This window comes from Lissotriton vulgaris, chromosome 2_1, assembly GCF_964263255.1.
Source record: "Lissotriton vulgaris chromosome 2_1, aLisVul1.2, whole genome shotgun sequence".
Lineage (NCBI taxonomy): Eukaryota > Metazoa > Chordata > Amphibia > Caudata > Salamandridae > Lissotriton > Lissotriton vulgaris.
The window spans coordinates 1,334,956,470-1,334,979,407 of record NC_141687.1 but is presented as its reverse complement, the minus strand read 5'-3'; the positions used below and the strand labels follow the sequence as shown (position 1 = coordinate 1,334,979,407).

Below are 22,938 nucleotides of genomic sequence, written 5' to 3'. Positions count from 1 at the left end.
TATAAAGTAATTTGATATGGTACTTGAGTACTGTGGGCTAAATGACATCTGACGAAAATATTGTGTCCTAAATATCGTTTACAACATATTGCCCCAGTGGATATGACAATAGAAAATCTGCACCCAATGGAGTGCTAGTTTTGTAATTTGTATATAGGCCATGATACTTATGAAAGGCAATATTTTGTTATAGATATACTCACCAATAACTAAGTAACTCACATGAATCACGAGTTTTAGCAACATGCTGATAGCTCAGCCATTCACATAAATGCCCAAATAGGAGTGTTGTTGGGCTGGGTCAGGAGGTGGGGCATGAATGTCTTTTGGAAGAGGGAATGATCCCTAACAGTTTTTGAGCTGGAGGGTAGAGTCATAAGGCAAAATCTTTTAATACATCATAGATGATTTTTGGGTGCACAGAACCTCAGCTGATATGACATTTAGCCGGCTAGAGTCATGATTGAGCATGCCAAGTCCGAAGAAAAAGGCTGGTCTTGTTGGCAAGTGGTGTGGGCTAATGTTTATCGCAAGGACCTGGCAGTCTGGAAGTTATGATCTAAAATCACGGTGTGGTCACTTGGTGCTGTGTGACTGCTGACACATGATGCCGTTCCATTAGCGCAACTGTCTCATGGATCACATCTGCAAACTTTGCAAGCCTTAGTTTTGTGAGCAAGACTTCCTATAACTGCGTGCTGAGCGCAGAAGACTCCAAAACCATGCTGCTCTCATTGACCTAAATCTCACTTTACATCTAGAACTCACAAACACTGACTGTACTTTGATGGGGTTAAGATTCTGACACTGCCTGTAGAATTCCTCCAGGGTGCTAGCCAGGAAATTACACCTGTGGAAGCACCTCCTGCAAAAAATTGGGAATTTTCTATTGCCACCCAATTAAATTCTGGATAATAGTATAGTTTACAAGTGTTATAACTTGACAGTTAAAATGCTAGTAGAAGAAAGGGTTGCTACTTGTGAATAGGGTAACTTTATTCGGCAAAAGGCGAGGAAGGGTAGACAGTGGCATATATGCTAATACACGGTATGGACAGAAGTACTGTCCTCTTCCACTTGTTGTGGCTGATGGTCCTCAGCATAAGAACCCAATCACTCTTGGGTTCTCCTTTCTAATCTGAATCTGCTTATGTTTTCATGAATGTTCACTGATGCATCAATAAGGAAATACTCATCTCATCTCCCGCTTTCTTGGGTGAAACACAGTAATGTGAATGTAAAGGGGACCACTGCCCTTTCCCTGCTATTTGTCCCGTGTGTCACATGAGACGTGTGGTAATATTCTGTTTTTAATTTCTTTAAAAAAAATAGTGCAGCGTCTCAAAGCTTTTCTTCCAAGGCTGACACCGCTGCTTCTGAATGATGGGATTGTCAGCCATGCTGCTTAGTCTTTGTTCCTCCTCCTTCCTCCTTCTTTCACCACCCTGCACTTCCTGTCTCTTCATCTCACTCCTTCCACTTATTTGTCTTCGCTGCGTTCTTCCGTTATCACACTTTTCCTATATTTTTCTTCCTCTTTCGTTCTCCCTTTCCTGTCTTTCTCCCATTAATGCTTTGAGTCAAAGTGTAATGATGAAAAATAGACCCTGTTCCCCAAAAATGCCAGTGCCCACCCCCTGCAAGCATGAACAAATTATTCCTTCAACTAATGCCCCTCAGCAGCGCAGCTCAAAGTGTAGGTTTCCTGCTATCATCGAGTTCTTTCCCTAAACACTGTATATGCATATATCGGTCTATTTATATAATTTAGTGAGTTCTTTGCACCAATTAACCCGCCCATTTGGGTTCCAGTGATATATTCTGCATGTGCACATTTGCAATTTGTGTAATCTTTCCAGGCCAGACGACAAAATAATGGACATTAAAAAGAATGTTTTAAAATAATTTTGAGAGGGTTCCATTTCCTGTAATGCAGAACACGCCATTAAAAAAGTTGAAGATCGGGATTGTCTGACATTTTTTTAATTACAGTATCTACAGGATGTGTCATTAGGACAGTGGGATCCAGGGTACCAGTGTTTAATAAGAGCCAGGGCTCTAGTGTGGAGGCCTATGCACATTGCACAACCCATTGCCACTGTAGTTGTTGCCAATGACAGTACCTACACAAAAACTATCCAGCACACTACACGTCTGACAGTTCAGCATATTCCAACCCCCAAAGCCATAAAATGAGCTTGGGCGGCAGGTATTAGTTGTTTTGAATGCATACTGAATAAATAAACAATTGCTGTTTTGCACATCTCTAGATTATACAAACAGCACCACCATGTGGCAGCTGTCTTAAGAGCCAGTGTAGACAATTATGTGCAGGTACAGACAATTAAGTGCCGGTGCCAAGCACCTGAAACCACCGGCTCAAATTAAGCACTGCAGGGTGATCCTCACAAAATTAAGGGATGAGCATTGCAGACAGCCCTGAGTGTAAGGTGTCAATACCTCTTGGCACAGGAAGGATAGACAGGGACAGTTCAAGGAGGTAGCACTCAGGGCACGAATAGCGACATTTAGGTGAAGTAGAATGATGAGAGGCTACTCTCGCTTTCGTTCTCTTCCATGAACGCCTATGAGGAGAAAAAGGCTGGTCATATGTTATGAATGACTCTTGTGTTAAGGTTTTCACTTTCATTTTCATTTTTTTTATTCGTCATTGTATTGTTGTGTCCCACCACATGGTTGGTGTTTGCTCTTTATATATCTATTAGCCAGTTGTTGATTTAGGATCGTGTTGGTCTTTATAATCTTGTAGAGATGTTGAAACCGCAAGTGAAATTAATTATGACTGTCGTTGCTGGGTATTAGATTTTTGTAGACAAAATAATTAACACATATCTATGACCCTTCCATGCTGGTAAAAAACAAAATTGCTCGAGAAGATTAATAGACCCAGGTTTTCGTGAAGTGCCTCTCATGTGATTCGTTTTTATTTTGCCCTTTGTTAAAAACACTGACGTTAGCCCCGAAAGACCTTGCTAAAAGAAGTACCCCCAGTGGCTCTCCCCGCTCTTCCGCTTTCAGGGTGCAGCGGCCATTGTTCACAGCAGATGCCCTATGACCTTTAGCGTTATTTTTTTAAACCCATCCATCTTGAAAATTGAGTGCCTCTTTCCCCTTGGCATTATCTGGATTTGACCTTAGAGACACTTTACAGCCACCAAGATTTTGCACTAGCCATTTTGCTTTGGCTGAGCTTAATTTGCGCTGAAGGATGCAGACGGGGGGCACTGGCACTCAATTCTGGGCACCAGGACTTACTTTTCATCATTTGATTTTGGCTTAGAGCAAGAGAGAGAATGGTAGAAAAGTGAGAAAGGAGGAAGAAAAATACAAGCCAACAGTGACAACGTGAAGAAGTAGTGCATAAAAACCTGCAAGGGTGAGATAAATAAACAGGAAGTGTTGGTTGGTGGAAGAAAGAGGAATGAAGGACAATCAAGAGTAGCGTTGGTGTTCGGCATCAAACCAATCACAAGAGGATGGCATCCGGGACTCTTTGTCCCAGGCCCTGGGCATTTTGAGGCCCATTCTCGTCTACTCTGCTTGCAATGGGCCTTGTTACATCAGCATTGTTTTGTTGCGTAGGTTCGAATTCCTTAAAAACAGAAGACAGGAGGCATTTGGCAAAACCAGGAGCAGTTTCATTTAATTCAGCAATGCGCATGGGAGTACAGTTACAGGCACAAGGTCTGAGGATTGTCTTCAATTTACATTGGGTTTGCGTTTGTCTTTTCTACATTTTTACATCAACCCATAAACGCATCCGGCGTACCATGCATGGTGAGGAATGTTGGTTGCTGCCTTAACCCCTTTACCGCGGAGCAAATTCCGCCGCGGTGCATTCCATTGAGTGGGCAGGGCCGCGTCGGCCAACGGACGTGCGCAGCACTACTGAGGTAGTGCTCGTGACAGACTTTGGCCGACGGGCTCACTTAACGGGTTAAAGTCAAATTAATGGTCGGACGGTGACTACAGGTGAGTTTCGACCTTGCGTGGACACAGTGTGGCCAGTGGTGAATGTGTCCAGAAGTCCGGCATGTGGAGAGCGTGATCTCTCTATGTGTTAGGCCCTGATTGGCTATATGTGCCTAACTCATGTGGCATCTGACTTTATGGGGTTTTCCGAAGCACGCGTACCCCCTTGGGGTAGGTGTGCTTTATTGGGGGCAATCGCCCCTGACCAATGTGATATCGCTGCGGCATTCTGTGGGATTGATCAAGAATTTACTACCCGTGTGTTTGGCTGTCAGCAATGCATCATCCTCCCAGTGACCCATCAATCAGGGATATAAGACCAAGGATGCAGGGCCTGCCTGACTACATACATGCGTGTCGAAGGTAGATGTGGAGTTCAGGACTGGTGACTTTATTACTAAGGATGATAGTTCATTTTTAGGAATAAACGCATCAATATCCATAATAACAGTTTCACCAATATCACAGAAGTAAAAGAATTGTCACACATGATTAAATCCTAATGACATCACCAGAATTCACACCAAGCCAACTTGCCACCTGTTACCATGATTAATTCCAAACTCTTAGCTCCAAAAACTAACAATAGTTACTAATAATACTTTTGTTTTTGTACAGTGCTTCATACTGCATGTGTTCCTTTTCTAAGCTCTATAAGTTACAGATGTTACCATTAGCCAGTTTAGGTGCTCGGTTTACCTGTCTAAAAGGATGGAAGAGTGAGTCTGACTTGCTAGAATTCAAACTCACGACCTGGAGTTTATTGCAGATGCCAGCAGTGAGGATGAACTCTCGCCATCTTGCGGGCAAGCTTTTGTTTATAGGGTCAGTGTTTAGATTAGTTTCTATCCATGCAGAGCTGCTTTTTTTTTTTTTTACATTTTTGCCAGGGTCTTTGTCAGGATAGCAGGGCAGCTTGCACTACCCCTTGCCAGCAACGCATATGACAATACCAATGCAACTACTAACCACCGCACCCTACAAGTGTGACGATTCATACTATTCTAGACCCCCTAAGTCTTGAGCAGCAGATATTAGTACTTTTTTTTAATGTATATTGTATTAATTTTAAACAACTGTTGTTGTTTTTATCTTTAATTTAGACAAACAGCACCACTATGTGGCAGACTGACATAAGTGACGGTGCTGAGAACCGGAAACCACTGGCTCAAACTAAGCACTGTATCCAGGCTTCAAGGGTTGAAATCGGTGGTTAGGGCGGGAGCTTCTGTAAACCTGGACATGCTTAAATGATATCCCTAAGTAGAGAAGAGCTCTAGACAGTGCTGTAAATGGGCAGGTACTCTCAGAAACTCAACACCTGCTCCTCTTTAATTTGTAGTGGCTAGCACCAGCACTTTTCTGCACTGCTCCGATGCTTTTAGTGGGAGACTACCAGCACTTCTGAGCAGCAAACAGGCACTCTGAGACAGGGAGTGCCTGCACTTTTATATTTCAATTTCAAGCCCTTGTTAGGGTTATTTCCGTCCAAGCTGTTATTGGAAAGAAGAGGGCTTGGGTTGAAAAGTAAAAGCAAGTGGCAAATGTGTTCTAGTGGAGTTAACAGTGTCTATTTTATTTAAAATGGAGCTTGTATAAAAGAAACGTTGTTTGAAAACCTTAAGTGTTGGATGCAAAACTAGCCTGTTCATCGCTTGTGTGTGTGTTTTTTTTATAGTTCGAGGGCTGCTACAAGGCCTACTCTAGGTTGGAGAACTTGAAAACGCATTTGAGGTCTCATACGGGTGAAAAGCCATACGTGTGTGAGCACGAAACCTGCAACAAGGCTTTCTCCAACGCCTCTGATCGGGCCAAGCACCAGAACCGGACTCACTCCAACGAGGTACGTTGTGGTAACAGCGTAGATTTTACAAGCCCCGTAGACTAGACCAGCGAGAATAAGGCGGTCGGGTACTGTTTGTTTTGTGGAAAAGCCAGACCACATTAGCTTTGCATCTGTAGCAAGTCATTTATTTAAAGAAAACAAGTGGAAAAAACAGATGAAGCAGTGGGAACAGTAGCCCAACTCTTTGTTGGACGTATGTGTGGTGCATGTGTGTGTGTGTGTGCGTTTTGCTCATGCACAATTTGGCTTTGTTAAATTGCAGTCAGGGAGGGTTGGTTCACAGAGGTTCCACATTAAAGCACTAGGGAGGGCTCTATTCTTGCAGTGCATGAAAGAGAATCACTCAGTCATCACATACAAAGTAACTAGCCCACTGTACGTAAGTGAGACACCCCTCAAGAGCGACATCAAATCACTGTTGCAAGCCTTCCAGGTCACATTGAAGGATGCCGCGTTATCATCCCTTTTGCCTTACGATTCCCTTCCATGTGGAAAGTGTGCATTGCAAGTCACAATGACAAGTGCGACTTGCAATTCCCTTTGTTTATTACTTTTTACTTTTATTTACCTCGCATAGCCTGCCATTTTGTGTTGCAAACGCTGTGTGAGGGAAAAGACGGTTCCATACATCGGTTGACACCCAAACTGTGTCATCCTGTGGAGGCCATTTAATTCTCTGCTCAGTTACATCATTTACTGAAATTGGGAGCATTTGTGAAAAAGCTGAGCGCCTGTCCTCTGCCTCTGTGGTGTGTAAACATTTGGATCTTTTTGTTCTCCCTGTAATGTATGTCTGTTGTGGAGTTCGAACTGATCATTCATTTGACAGAGTACGTAATTTTTTTCTCTACAGCTGCTCCTCACTATATCACATGTCCAACATTCTCAACAACTGGTACTCCCATTGTTCAGACCATTGCATAGCTTCTACACCCCTTAATCTCTAGTCTTGGTTGTTATTCGCCTGTCACCTCATGTGTCCCTTGAAATCACGAATATAGACAGTAATTTCTTTTATTTTAATTGATTGCCTGTGCTATATCTTTGTTTATGTGGTAGGGTCTGGAGCACCTATTATTTATATATGTCATAGTAATTACAACTAAATGTGTCTTGGCTTCTTCGTCAGAAACCATACGTATGCAAAATCCCCGGATGCACGAAGAGGTATACGGACCCCAGCTCTCTCAGGAAACACGTCAAGACCGTCCACGGACCCGAAGCGCACGTCACAAAAAAACAGCGAAACGAAGGCCACCCGCGCACAAACCCACCAAAGGAAAATGGGGACAACGAGGCAAGTGCCAAGTATAGTGGCAAACTTTCCGGAGAGGACCATGACACCCACAGCACGAGCAGCAGCCTGGAAGACTGTTTCCAGGTCAAGACAATAAAAACTGAGAACACCATGGTAAGATAAACTAGCGAACAGTCCTATAATGCAATACAAACTACCAGTACTGTATTTCGAAATCAGTTAATAGAGTTTTATTGAGCCATTAGCACATGGTGATAGTAGGGTGTTACTGTTCCTCCTTACAGGGAATACTTGTAATGATATAATTGTGACAGATCCACTGAAGAGGTTGAATAGAGGATTCATAGTAGGCACAAGATTTATATTGCTGGCAACAGTTTTTTAGGCCTCGTCTACAGACAACATTTAGCTGGTTGTTTTTAATGCATCTTGTGTATTATAGCATCTGATAGAGACATCTAGTGGCAGATTCCATTCTAGGCTGGATCTGGAAAAAAATTTCATAGCAGTACCCGTGCGCGCATCGGTCGACTCCACGTGACTTCGTCGGCATCGGGTTTGTCATCGTCTGTGTCGTGTATATAGGTCCCACCGTGGCGGGCTGACGTCAGTTCTTTTCTTTCTGCTCCAGCCAACGCAGATCCGTCGAAGACAGTTACCCCCTGTCACTTTTTGACAGAATTTTTGTTGACTCCTTTTGATGGGCTAGGGGTGTCTAGTAGTTAGAAAACCTCAGGGTTCAAACCGTGCGGGCCTGTCACCACGCCATGTCGGTCACGGACCCCCATTTGGTATGTCTCTGGTGCCCGGAGTGCGACCACAACAGAAAGTCATGCTACGATTGCCTGGCCATGACGCCGAAGGCTTTGAGGGAGTGGTCCCTAAAGCTGATCGTGGTCTGGCTCCACGGAGGTTGCCTCGTCAATCTCCGTCTCAGTCGAGGGAAAGGTCCGAGCACCGCTCCGTTTAGTTGAAGTCTTCTTACTCGAAGTCCTCACGGTCAGGTAAGAAGCACCATAAAAAGCACAAGAAGTCGAAGCGTGGTTCGTCTTTGTCCCGTCCGTCATGCAATGAGATGGAGGAGCCTTGGCGTTCGAGGCCCCATTTTGCAGAGCGGGTGCCTGGTTTGGCTCCACGTTTCCATCCCTTCCCGAGGACGGGAGCAACCCCCACCCAACTAAAAGAATTTTAAAACACCATGTGTGCCATATTTGGATGGCCTGGTCCTGCGCTGCACCTTCGGGCCTCGCATGTTCCGCTGAAAGAAATCCGTGGGTTCCTCGCCTTCGGCTTCGGCAACAGCACCACAGGCTCCTCTTGGATCTGTTCCTGGATCCAGACTGGCACCTGTCGTACCTCTGTGACCTTCCCCAGCACCACGTCCGACGTTGAGGCCCTCGGCATCACTGTCGCCACTGGCGGCACCTCTCCATTATCATTCCAAATCAAAGAGCATTGCACTAATACAAGAATTATAAAGTTTAAAATAAACTGCTTTGTGTTATACAAAAAACTTAAAATTGATCTTGGAAGTACTTGCGTCCCTGACACAGTTAATACTCAGTCTGTTAAAAAAGACAGTTTGATAAGAGCTATCTGTTTAAGATGATGAGATGTTCCCATACGACAAATAACGGCACCCTATTGCCCCTGATTGTGACGTCCTGATGCCATTATAAGAAGCCATTGTGTAGTATTACGGGGCTGGCTCAAATAGTGCCCAAAACCATAGTATGGGGCTAGATCTTAACTGCTGAGGATAGGTTTTTCAGTCTTAATGCTGTTAAGTCAAAACATTTTGTAAGGCGGCAGTTTAGCTGTACTAAAATTGGATTAAAGCACAGCATCACCGCCTGCCTACAGGTCCTTACTCTGTGCTGGTTAAAGAATGGTTTTAACAAAGTTTTCCGTATGTCCTTTAGCTTGTTACAGATACATATCAGGGGTGTGGAATTTTATAAAATATCTTCTTGTCCAAAGGACAAGATGTTTCAGAAATCTACTTGTCCCGTAAAAAAAGTCTACTTGTCCCATTTGGTACCAAACAATGAGGTTTCAATTTATAACTGCATTCTCATATAAGAGCTGGGATAGCAGCCTCTCTGAATATGCCAGGGCTCATTTTACATCATCATTTGTATTCTTACTTTGCTCTGTTCAGCTACCTTTCTGATTGTACAGGACCCTCAACACACTAGGTTTTTATGTCAAATATTTGAATATTCACAGACTCTGTTTAAGTGAGCTCTGTTCAAGGTCATGGTAAGCCTCTGAATATGTCAGCACTTTTATTACATTGAAGTTCACTGCTCTAATTGTATCATTGCTCTCTTTCTTGCCTGAGGAAAAGACTTGTAGACACACTACCCTGATAATTATAAATTATGTAAAAATTCACTCATTTCCACAAAATGTTACTGTAAATAAACTTAGATTCTACTTGTAGTCCAGTGCCTCAGTTAACAACTGAGGATCAAGGAGACTGCCCCTGTCTGAGTGTCTACATTGTAGTTTTGGACAGTTCCCTTGGTCTCACTCTACCTTGGTTCCCTGGTTTGCTAGAATTGTGATCATATACCAAGCACGATATCCAATACGTAGACTTTCATAGTGTGGCAACAATTTGTAGGCGATCTAGTTCCAGAGTCAAAAAGTAAGCTATCAATACCTGCAAGTTTGGCTTAGACATACAAAGATTGGTTTTGTACCTATAAAACTATTCACTAGCAAAAAGAGTTGTTTTTTCCAGACCTGGATTTCAGTGCAAATGTGTGCATGCGTGTAACGTACATTGTTTAACAGCACCACAAACTCCTCTCTAACCTCCTCTGCACCCTGAAAAAGGTAATACATTATATGTTTGTAAAGAGTGTGTTTAGGAACATGGAATTGTTGTAGGTTTTCAGGCCAACTTATGTAAACTCTTATGAATTTCTGAAAGTCGTAATTCTGCACCCATGCAATTTAATAGATCTGTGGATCCAGATTTGTTATATTCTGTTATAAGTAGGGCCCCTAATTAATTTTTCTAAGTAGTTTTACCTTGATTTGCCTTTATTATGGTTTTAAAATATTGACATGCACCAACGCTGATGTGTTAAATGATTCCTGAGTGAAATGGTAGTTAATGTTTTCAAACCCTGCATTGTAGCTTTCTGCACACTACAGCCATTTTTAAGTTGCAAATATTTTGCTCTTTTCATCCCTTTTTCAAGGAGCACATTGTTTGGGGTACATTGTCTGTTTTCAAAATGAAATCACCAATCTTGCTTCCATTCTTCTATATACACCTGCATACAATAAAGGAGCCTTCTGCAAGCCATACTCACAGCCACAACATGTAAATGTAGCAAACAATTGCACACCTGCTTTTATTGGAACCCCTGTCAGTAATGCAAGCTGAGATTCCTGCTCACTGTTTTTGAATGTATCTGACTTTAACTCTCTACGCAACCTTAATGCACTTGACCCATGAACATGTTACACACTTTTGTTTTAAACATTAGCACGCCGACAAGACCAATAAACTGTGGGCGACCATACCTCTAGCTAACAAAGGCAAATTTGTCACTATATTATTTCCATGAGAAACTACCAAATTGTTTCTTAGGCAATGGGGGGGATGTAGTGCAGCTCATCATACACTTTACACCTTCTATGTAACAATTCCCTCATGCACTATCCCTTCCCCTTACATGAATGATGCACAGCACTGTTCATACAGATTATACAGCTCATGTCCTGCACAGGTCACTGCAAAGATCATATGCAGTGTAGCTCAGGTACCGTGTGGACCTCATGCAAGACATAGTTGAGCCTTGCTTTACTATTGTTCCTAGCATCTTCAGTATATTACATAAATCAAGCGTTGTACAGCCCACACTTGCACAGCTTATTCCATTTGCACAGGTAAGTATCCTCTATATGCTGAGTGATGCGTAGGTGGTGTTCTTATAAAATGAGGAGATCATTATGGTGTGTGATTTACAGTGGTACTCTGCTACTAAGTAAAGGGAAGAGCCCTTTGATGATTTTATTCCAGGGAGTAGCCAGAAAATTAAAATACCCCCCACTTTGACCAATCCTCTGACAGCACCAAGCAAGTGATGTAAGTGAGCTCGAACCTCCCTAAAACTCCTTTGTCACTTCCATCCAAGCATCTATCCATTATTATTTCATGCCACATCTGCTCATGTCCACCATTTCACCTTTACATTCTATCATCCGTTCATTATTTCAATCATTCACTCTTCCCCATTACATCCATCTATTAGCCATTCTATACATCTACCCATCTGTTCACCCATCCACTATCTATGCACGCATCCATCCACCCATGCATCCATCATTTGACTTACCCATCAATCAATAAAGCCTTTCAGCCATCAATTGTTCCTTTGCCATTCATTTATTCATCCATCCATCCTCTCAAATTTGAATTTACTTTGCCATTCATCCATCCTCTCAGATTTTCATTTACTTTGCCATACATCCATCCTCTCGGATTTTAAATTACTATGAAATCCTTCTATCCATTCAGACTTTTATTTACTCTGCCATCATTTTACCCACCGATCCATCCATCCATCTCGGATTTCCTTTTATTTTGTCAACATTTCATCCACCCAGCTACACATTCTTTCACTCACATACACAAAGCCCTCATTCTCTCACCCACCCATCTTTTCACCCACTCATCCACCCATCCCGTCACCCAATTATCCATCTATCCTTTCACATACCCATCCACCCTTTCACCCAACCATCCATCCATCCTTTCATCCACCCATACATTCACCCACTCATCTATCCTTTGACCCTTTTCCACCCTTCTCTGCCTTTTCTAGCAACCCATCTTTTTTTCTTTTAGTTAATCATGGTCTCTAATCTGTCAAGTTGCAGATGAGAGGCCCATAAAAAACTCTGGTATAGCTGCTATAGAGAGGGGTTCACTATGCCCCAGGTTTTATTGGTGGGGGTCCCTTAATCAGTAGATTTAGCATTAGAACCTCACGAGCTTTCAATTCACTAATACAATAAAAAGTGTTGTCAGAATCCTATAAAAGAATGTGCCCATGCTCACAAACACACGCATAAATAAATAGGTCTAAAATGTTTTTTATCAGAACTCAGTCCACTAGGTAAGAGAGGCAGCAACAGCATGGTAAAAATATAAATATAAATGCTTAAGTCGAAATTTGTAAAGATTCATTTTCCATAAACTACATGTTATAACATTGTGCGAGCCCCCACATCAAAAAGTGGATTTTGACAACACTTTTTTGATGTGGGGCTGGGCACAATATTTTGTCGACCGTCAAAGTTTACAGAAAAGGCAACTTTACCATTTATATTTTACTGTTCCTTTGCTGCCTCTTACCTAGTGGGCTCAGATCTGATAATAGCTCCGATGAGCCCCTTAATAGCTACAGTGGTGGTGAGAGCAGCCGCGATTTCTGCTGCTGATGGTGATAGGCCGAGTGCTTTACACCAAAGGCACAAGGGCAATGACCTCTGAAGGAAGGGGCCACAGAGGCAGGCTTTGGGGAGTGCAGAGACTCAGAAACACAGGATTATTGTGAAAGGCAGTACTTGCGCATTCTGGTTACAAGCAACGGTGACGGGCCTAAATGCCTTCAGAGTGCAGTTGTGAGTGGCAGCCTTGCACCCGGAATGAAACCGTGTAAGCAGAGACGTTTTTTTTTCTCTTCCAAACGCGTACGCCAGGACAGCCCTGCAACCTTCAAAGAGATGTCAGTGCCGCGCGCTGTGGTCAGAAAGGAGGGAAGCACTTCTGGGCATTGTCGGAAATTCAAAGGGCTATTAAGTCTTAGAAAGTTATGTCAATAAACTCAGCACGCATTTGGAAGCCGGTTAGAAGGATTTTAAGTCTTCTGTGCTGTGAAAGGTTTTTGCTGCAGAAAGTTGAGCCTACTTGTCCGAGGGACAATAAAAACATAAAGACTTGTTGTCCCTGTCAGCAAACAATATGTCCTGGGCGTCGGGCGATATGAATTCCCCATCCCTGCATATGATGTGAATGAGATTCCCCGTGCTGCAAAGCGCACAGACGGCAAGGCTGGTCTCCTCCTCTTCTTTCCCAAGGCGGTAAAAACAGAATGATTGAACCAACTCCGAAACGGAGTCTTAAGAATTTTTCCTTAGTCACAATCCTAGTTCCTGCCTTGAGATAGGGTTGGGGTTTAAGGACATCGTAATTATTGAGCACAACCCAGCCGTGAGTTCTTTGGAAAATGCTTTCTTGTCCTCTATGACCGATAAGAGTCTTGTTGACTTTGTTACTAATTTTTTTATAAACCGAGTGGCCCATTGAGGTGTTCCAAGTGTCGGTCAGACCTAGAGTGTTAATAGATTCCTGAAGATTGGCTGGCAGTTTTCCAGTGCGGGACAGCTCAATCCGGAGATGATTATTCATGGACCCAATATCAGCAGCTCTAATTTTATGCCAGCTTTTTACAAAGGCTTCCTTTCTTTCTATCGCCTGGTTTTATCTCCTCCGTTTTAAATATGTCTTTAGTTTGAGGAGAGTTCCTTGCAGACTGATTGTTTGGAAGTTTGCGTTGTTGCTTTAAGATTCGATTTATGGTTCGCTTTAATCTTTTTGAGACAGGGCTCTTTGCTGTGTTGGTTGGAGTGGCAACAACTTTCCTTTGTTTCTGGCCTTGGCTATTTGAGAATTTTTCTCCTAGGGATGTAACAAACTTTTCCTCAGCTTTCCAAGGGCTGGGCTAAGTTAACTCCTCCTTGGCTGTACAAGGCTTTACCTGCTGATGTTATTCCCTCTATATTGTTAGAGTTGCACCTTATTCTTTTAAGATTACTGGTTTCATCCAACATGATAGAGTTGTAGTTTCTGGTATTTGTCAAGGTCTTGTTTGAAGGCACAACTCTTGTGGCAAATGATCACTGAATTTGTTATTGCCAATCTTAAAGGTAGCAATTTTATTAAACAGATCAGAGTCGTAAAGATGTAATCTAAGAGAGATGATGCTGTAGTCGAGTGACACGTAGCTACTCTTGGGATGTCATCTTTAAGCCGGCCGTTCGAAGCTCTCATATTCAAGTGCTCCAATTCCCAGAGCAAATTCTTCACAGTCCTTGAAGGCTTGATAGTCTCTATTAGGCCTTGTGTTGGGATACCCCATGCATCGGAGAGTTCCTGTGTTGGTCATCATCCTGAGTAAAGCCTATAAGGTGCATATTAAAGTGTCCAGCCAGGATGATGAGGTTGGTTGCCTCCCCTTCCATTACTCTCTGTAACTCCGTTGACAGCTCCTTTACTGCTTTTGATTTTTGTTTACGGTGCACTTAAACATTTATTATTATTATATCCTGTTTGAGCTGGTTAAGCATAAGCATTACTTTTACAGACTGAATACAGCTTGGAGGTGTTAAACGTATTGTTACAGGAAGAAACTCTCCTATTTTAGTTATTGAGGCTAGAAACAATAAACCACCAGGGTGGGGGCCAAAGACAGATTCCTTGGTCGCCGGAAATGAGTGAGAGGTGTAACCTTGCAAGTCAAAGGGCTTGTCTTCTCAGGTCTCCTGAAGCAATATTATATCAAAGGTTTTCAGATAATTTAGAATCTCCTGATCACACATTTTAGAGTCTAAGCCATTAATGTTCCAAACACATATGGAGGTCCCATCTAGTTCTGTTTGCGGTGGCTGTGCTACGACAGTCGGATGTCAGTTTGGACCTGCTGATGTTATCAGCCAATATGTGCCTGTCCAGTTGTTACTTGTTGGAGGATGTGGTGGGGCAGATAAACCTTGAGTTGCTAGCAGGGCGATTGTCAAGTTGGCCTCAGTTGTTGTTCCTGGTGTTCTGCTCCTTACAAAACTGAAAAGGTCGTCAGACTTGGATTGTTTGCGTCTGTGCTAAGGAAAGGCGTTGGATATAATGGCTTTGGGATTGATTTCAGGGTTATCCCCCAGTTTTGAAACCTTTTTCTTTCCCGTGAGATTTTGCCTGTAACCTCTGAGGTTCACCATCATGTTTCGGTCGCTTCGGGGCTCTGGCTAGTGTTGGATGGCAAGAATACTATTAACATTAAGTCAAAAGTTTCGATGTTGGTTAGGGGTGTGTTGGAATGTAAAAGCCGTAAAATGTTCCCTCTATTCAATATATCCACACAACCTCGTGATTTATAATGAGGATGGAATATTATAGTGTTGCCCTCTTCTGCCTTGGTTGGGTCCTGATCTTGAGGCTGTGTGCTATCACTGCTAGTTGCTGTGTGGATAAATAAGTCCCGATTTTGGTACAGTGAACCTGTGATGTTATGTGTGGTGTAGACAAAAAGCCCTTGATGAGGAGAATATGCTTTGGTTGTCTCTGGGTTGTGGTTGTTATGTGGAAGTATCAATTGGTCAGATGAGAAATGAGCTGTGTTGTGCGTTCTGGCATCTTGCTCATGATTTTGGTTTGAGGGTAGTGGACGGTCTTTTTGAGCATCCCGTGAGCCTGAGCCTGACTTTGATTATGTTACTTATGTTCCTTCAATAGGCACCTTTCTGTCTGAGATAGTTGTAGGTGGCTCCTGCCTTGGGTTTGTGCTTGCCAGATGCTTCCTCTGAATGGAGGGGTTTAAAGAAGATATACTGCCAGACGATTGCCCTAATAATTCGTTCTCATCCTCTCGATTATTGCTAGCGCTGTCTGGGGGGCAAGAACTCCTTTGCTGCTGCTTTGTGGAATTGGGTCTTGTGGTCAAGACCTTCATGCATTTTGCCAGTGCTGGATTTACTAAGTCTAATGTTTCATCGCTTATTAGATCAATTGTGGCTGAGCCAGGTTGGAGATGGTTTGCCGAATGTTGGAACTGGACTGTTGGTTTCTTGTTCTTACCTTTCGTTTTTTGCTTGCTTAGGTAAATCATTTTCTTTAATGATCCGGTTTTAATGCCTTGCGAGGGACTGCTTCCTCCTGATAAAAATTTGCTGCTTGATGGTATTGGCCCTTTTAGTTGTGGGCCCAGTGCTGTCTCGTCTGCTGACAAGTTGTCGTTACTATCAGTGTTCTGCGTTATAATTGTTAGTTTCAGGGCGGTCAGCAGATCACCCAATAGTGTTGGGAGCATTTGTAATGTATCCACTATTGGGGCGCAAGAACATTCTTGTTGCACTGGCTGTATTTTAGAGGCCGCTTCCTGCCCTCTCTTTATTAGGCCGTTCAAGTCACCTAACTTCCTGTCAATCTCTGAAGTGAAGTCAGCTAGAGTTTGTAGAACTGTGAGCTGAAGGTCCAGTTTCTGAGATTGATATTGCAAAGCTTCAGTTGAGTATTGCATGGTACTTAGTAACGATTGCCAAATTAGAATTTTGTTATTGTGACTAATGTTGCTTCTTCCTGTCTGCGCAATTTTTGGAAGATGAGCGACTAGTGTTCCTCCCATTCTTGGGAAGCTAAGAAGGACATGTCACCATTGGAAGCAGACTGATCTTCGTTTGGGTGCAGCTGTCCTTGCACCTAATGTGATATTTCATTAGGTTTGCCAGATGCCGGCGAGCTGCCATAGGCAATATTTCGTCCAAACTGATGGATGATGAGGGTTGTTGGAGAGAGTTATTTAGTTGTAATGCCGGTTCCCTTGGTTTATGCTCCTGCAACTGGTCTATCGCCAGTGAAAGGCATTGATGAAGCTTTAGGGCAAGTGCCCTCGCCTAGAGTAGTCTCGGCAATATAAGGGGAGGGGTGAGGGTTCTGAGGGTCTGAACCTGATGTCGGTCTCCCTTGCTGGTCAGGTATTGAAGTTACTGACTCTATTGGATCCTCGGATGCGGGCCTGAGTAGTTGAGAATGCAAGGTAGTATTTTGAGCGAGGCATAAACTAACCGACGGATTATTTTGTAAGGAGGTGGCTCATTGTTGTTGTCCTCCAGGTATGCAAATTGGTGTTCCAATTGGTCACAATCATACTCCTTATTTGTACATGGCGCATTTGATTCTTCGGCTGCTTTCCTTACGTCGTAGTTCCCCCTAATTTTGTGTTGATGACTTACTTGAAGTCTGCCATTAGGATGAATTTGTACAGCGGTTTCCTTCGCTGCCGGTGAATATAATTTTTGTTCAAGGCTGTGTGGAGCTAGGAGTAGAAGAGGAGATTGCAACCCTTCTATGGTGGAACTTTTTGAGAATATTACTGTTCCCGCATCTTTCAGGAAGGAAAACGTTGTGTATATTTTAGGCTGAAAGAAACAAGGGTTCCTCCTTGGGGGTGTTCCTTCTGCCCTTGTTAGATCCTGTTCTTCCAGACCCAGCCTTGTGTTGACTATGTTGCCCCTTGCTGCTGCATTACTGCCTTCCAGGGGTAAGAAGACATTGTTGTTAGCGACATTAGGATGCAAACTGCTCTGAGAACTGAGAGTTGTATTGGCCGTCAAGTTATGTTGCGTGTCATCAAACATTTATCTTGTGACTATCACGGCGAAGATCCAGTGGGCTAGTGTCTCTTGGACCTCCCCTGCCCTCATTCTTCCGTTTGGTTGCTTTAGATTGTGATTGTGGTTTTAGTTTCGTATGGGCTTTTCTTACTCTGCCCGATCTCATGGCTCCCAGTACTGATGTCCGACTCGTCAGTTGGTTTATCTGTGTGGACTGTATGAGGCTGTAAGAGGCTATGGGCTGAGGGCTGAGCACTGTGACGGCCCAGTTGTGCCTAACTGGGCCCCCTTTAACTTTCCAAGTGGGGACTGTGGCGGCAAAACTACCAGAACTACTTGAGTTCAACAAATGCAGATGGTAGGCAACAAGTTTAGAGCAAGTTCTAGACCGAGTTCATGTTAGAACACCTCTGGTTTATCCGTCCACCCTGGATCCCTGGCTCTACCCGCCTTAAGAGCTAAGGGGCTGACGGAGCTGACAGTTGTAGCTTGACTCGACAGATGAAGCTAATTAAAGGTGTTGAAATGATTTCTTTAAGGCTGTGAAATCCTGCGGAGGAACAGTGGTAGTAGTAGTAGTGGAGCGGCAAGGAAATCGCTTAGGCCCCCTGCTGTTACTCCAGAAGCTCCAAGATGGGCAGGTCTGATCGAGGAAAATGCAGGTAACAAGAAAGGGAAAAAGGCAGCGGCGAAGCAAGCGGGTCTCACGAGGCCGGATCGCATGTTGCACCTGATCTAATCAGGCCGCCTTCGCGATACCGCCTAGGGTCACTCTCACTACTTCCGCCGTGCTAAAGGCAGCTGTGTTTGCCGAAGCCCTTTCCACTCGGGTGCCTGCAATGACCCTCTCGTCCAATCTGCACCGGTAGTCAGGACTGTCAGGGCGGTCAAGGAGATCGATGTCGGGAGCTATTACTGTTGCAGGGGGATTGATACTGAACCTTTACTGACGTGGGCGCCCACTCATTCCCTCACCTTTTGCACACACTTCGGCCCCAGCTCCTCTTGGCTCATTCTCGCTCTTCGCACCGCCGCTCTCTGCGTCACATAGTGCACCTGCTACGCGTACAGGCTACACTGGCAGACCCAAAAGCCCTGAAAGTCCCACCAGAACAAATTCCAGGAGCCCACAAGCTACAAGGTCTACGGGGCCGCGGGGGCTCAATGGAGCTCAGCAGTGCCTTGAAGGGCTCGGCAGGGTCAAACAGTGTGAAAGCATCAAGGAGCGGCGCAGCGTCTTCCACCTCCTCTCACTTGCTCAGAGTGCAGCTTCTGGCAGCGATTGCGAAAACCTGGACTGGATTGGAAATTCCATGGAACTGCAGAGGTAGGAAGACACAAAGTCATCAATGCATTTTGTTCCCCGTACTGGGAATCCAAAAGGCTGGATAGCTTCGGTAAGAAACTCTTTTCTTCTACCAGCCTAGCATTGCAGTCGGTATACACCGCTTGACTCTTGGGCCATTACACTCATTCTCTATGGGATACAGTTGCACAAGTGCTGCCCAGAGTCTCGGAGGAGGACTGAGCTCTCTCCAAGCCATTAGAGATGGGAGAGATGCGGCTAAGTTTGCCATACCCTGTGGCTTCGATACGACAGACTTGCTAGGCAGACCGATTTCCTCGACGGTGGCTGTTATGCAGCACTCCTGGCTGAGACCATCTGGCTTTTCGGGATAGGTCCAGGCTAATCTTATGGCTCCCATTTCTTTGTAGACAAAGCGGACGTAGCGCTTAAGCGTTTTAAGGACTTGCGGGCTACGGTCAAGTTCTAGGCATCTCCACATCATCCCAGCCTGGGTCTGCTTTTTTCCCCTTTCGTGACTACGGAAGGGGCTTCGAACCGCACCAGCCTTATTCCAGCCAGAGAACCCCACAAGGCCAGCAACCTCTTCGGCCGCGGACACGGTTCACCCCGACCCCCTGGGTAGGGCGGCCAGAAGTCAGGTCAAGCCACAGCCCCCTCCTCCACCACAAAACCCACCTAGTCTGATCCTTCTGGATCATGGATGCCCAGTCGGTGGCAGGATACACCATCACCTTCACCACTGGAGAGCTATCACCTGACACAGGTGGGTGCTGCAAATAGTCTGAAGGCGCTACTCCCTCCCCTTCAAGACTAATCCCCCCTCCATGCCTCCAACTTACGAACGGCTGACGGAGGATCAGCTTGCCTTACTCCGTGAGGAAGTCAAGACTCTCTTGGCAAAGGGAGCCATAGAAAGGGTCCCCAAGCCAGAAATAGGCTGTGATTTATATTCCCGCTATTTTCTGGTTCCAAAGAAGGATGGAGACCTTCGTCCTATTCTAGACCACAGGGCCCTCAACTGCTTCCTCAAAAAGGAGAATAAGGTGCTCCCCCTTGCTCAGGTACTGTCTGCTCTGGACCCAGGAGACTGGATGGTAGTGTTGGACTTGCAGGATGTTTATTTCTGCATTACCGTCCTGCCTGCCCATCGTCGCCACCTGCGGTTTACAGTGGGTCACGTACACTTTAAGTTTGCTGTGCTCCCCTTTGGCCTCACCAGTGCCTCACGGGTGTTCACCAAGGTGATGGTGGTGGTCGCAGCCCATCTGCGGAGGTCAGGGGTTCCAGTCTTCCCCTTTCTCCACAGCTAGTCGCTGAAAGCGGGCTCGTCCCAAGCAGTTGTTTCCCACCTCCAGACTATGGCAAACATCCTGCATTCCCTAGGGTTCACTATCAACGTGCCAAAGTCACACCTGACTCCCTCTCAGTTTACCCTTTCATCGGAGCAGTACTGGACACAGTGCAGTTTCGGGCCTATCCTCCCGAATGGCGAGTCCAGGATATTCAGTCAAGTCAAGTCAAGTCATAAAATTTGTATAGCGCACTACATACCCAGAGGGTTTCAAGGCGCTTAGGAAGGGGAGGAGGATTATTTGTCAAATATCCACGTTTTAAGCTGCTTTCTGAACGCTAGGTGGTTTTGGGTGAGGCGAAGGTAAGCGGGGAGTGAGTTCCATGTTTTAGCAGCCAGATATGAAAAGGATCTGCCTCCCATGGTGGTCTTGTTGATGCGAGGTACAGTGGCGAAGGCTTGGCTGGAAGAACGTAGTTGGCGGGGGGGGGGGTGTAGAAGGACAGTCGTGAGTTGAGGCAGTCTGGTCCGATGTCGTAGAGTGATTTGTGTGCGTGGGTAAGCAGTCGGAAAGTGATCCTCTTATTGATGGGTAGCCAGTGGAGGTCTTTAAGGTGACCAGAGATGTGTTCGTTGCGTGGGATGTCTAATATGAGCCTGGCTGAGGCGTTTTGGATTTGTTGGAGTTTCTTCTGGAGTTTCGCGGTGGTACCTGCGTAGAGGGTGTTTCCGTAGTCCAGTCGGCTCGTGACCAGAGCGTGGGTGACTGTTTTCCTTGTTTCGGAGGGGATCCAGCGAAATGTTTTTCTGAGCATGCGAAGAATGTTGAAGCAGGAAGAGGATACGGCGCTGACTTGTCTGTTCATTGAGAGTGAAGAATCCAGGATGACGCCAAGGTTCCGTGCGTGGTCTGTCGGGATGGGTGCTTTTCCGAGGGCTTCCGGCCACCAGGAGTCGTCCCAAGCAGAGGGGGATGTACCTAAGATGAGGACTTCTGTTTTGTCTGAGTTCAGTTTCAGACGGCTTTGTTTCATCCATTCGGCGACTTCTTTCATTCCTTCGTGTAGGTTAGTTTTGGCGGTGCTGGGGTCCTTGGTGAGAGAAAGGATCAGTTGAGTGTCATCCGCGTAAGAGATGATGTTGAGGTTGTGTTGGCGGGCGATGGCCGCGAGGGGGCTCATGTATACGTTGAAGAGGGTGGGACTGAGTGAGGATCCTTGAGGTACGCCGCAGATGACTTCAGAGGCCTCGGACTTGAATGGAGGAAGGCGGACTCTCTGGGTTCTTCCGGTGAGGAACGAGGTGATCCATTCAAGTGCTTTTCCTTGGATTCCGATGTTATTGAGGCGTTGTAGAAGGGTGCTGTGGCAGACTGTGTCGAATGCTGCAGAGAGGTCGAGGAGGATGAGGGCGACTGTGTCTCCATTGTCCAGTAGAGTTCGAATGTCGTCTGTTGCTGCGATGAGGGCGGTCTCAGTGCTGTGTTTTGCTCGGAAGCCAGATTGTGAGGGCTCGAGGGATTTGTTGGCTTCGAGGAAGGCGGCGAGCTGGTTGTTGACGGCTTTCTCGATGACTTTGGCCGGGAATGGAAGAAGCGAGATGGGGCGGTAATTTTTGAGTTCGGTGGGGTCCGCTGTTGGTTTTTTCAGAAGGGCGGTGAGTTCAGCGTGTTTCCAGACTTCTGGGAAGGTAGCGGAGTTGAAGGAGCAGTTGATGACGTCTCGGAGGTGCGGTGCTATGACGGAGTCTGCTTTGTTGAAGATGTGGTGAGGGCAAGGGTCTGTGGGGGATCCAGAGTGGATGGAATTCATCAGGCGGATGGTTTCCTCAGTGGAGATTGGGTTCCAGGCGTTAAGGGTGTTTACGGGGGGAAGATGGTCGGCAGATGGTAGGGTGGGTTGGTTTCCGGGTTGGTTGTCAAAGCTGTTGTGGATGTCTGCAATCTTGTTGTGGAAGAAAGAGGCTAGGGAGTCGCAGAGGGTTTGAGAGGGGGTGATGTCGTTGGCCGAGGGGTTGGAAAATTCCTTGACGATGTTGAAAAGTTCCTTGCTGTTGTGGGCGTTGTTGTCAAGTCGATCCTTGAATGCTGTTTTCTTGGCTTTTCGGATCAGTTGGTGGTGAGTGCGGGTGGCGCTTTTGAATGCGTCCTTGGTGCTGGTGGTTGGGTCTTTTTTCCAGGCCTTTTCAAGGGAGCGGCAGAGTTTCTTGGATTTCTTAAGATCATCGTTGAACCATGAGGCCTTCTTGTTGCCAGGTTTGCTTTGACATTTTTTCAGTGGTGCTAAGGTGTCGGCGGTGTTGGATAACCATAGGGTGAGGTTGGCGGCGGCTTCGTTGGCGTTAGAAGAGAGGGCTGGGGAGTTTCGAAGGAGCGATGCGGAGATTTGGTCCGTGGTGATTTTGTTCCAGTTTCTTTGCAGGGTAGGTTGGGAGTGGTTGATGGGTTTCGGCTTGTTGTAGGTGAAGTGAACGCAGCTGTGGTCGGTCCATAGGAGATCCGTAGTGTGGCTGAAGGAGACATGATTGCTGGAGGTGAAGATGGGGTCGAGTGTGTGACCTGCGATGTGGGTGGGGGAAGTGACTAGTTGTTTAAGTCCGAGGTTGTCCACGAGGGTGGCGGTGTTGTGGTCGTTTATCTTTTCAAGGTGAAAGTTGAGGTCTCCCAGAAGAATATAGTCTTTGGAGGGGAGTGCGTGAGGAGTGATGAAGTCCGTGATGTCTTCACTGAATTTTGCGCGGGGTCCTGGTGGTCTGTAGAGGAGGGTGCCTCTGAGTGTGGTTTTGGGGTCGATGTGGATCTGGAAGTGAAGGTGTTCGGAGTTGGCGAGGTT

General features: G+C 45.4%; 1 protein-coding gene across 1 annotated transcript in view; it reads left to right on the top strand.

Moving 5' to 3' along the window:
• The window catches only part of GLI2 (GLI family zinc finger 2), a 268,813-nt gene that overhangs the window by 213,905 nt on the left and 31,970 nt on the right, over positions 1–22,938 (top strand). Inside the window, exons 10-11 of the mRNA XM_086957103.1 lie at positions 5,672–5,836; positions 6,969–7,250. Of these exons, the coding sequence (XP_086813229.1) occupies positions 5,672–5,836; positions 6,969–7,250 (447 nt within the window). The remainder of the gene's footprint in view (positions 1–5,671; positions 5,837–6,968; positions 7,251–22,938) is intronic.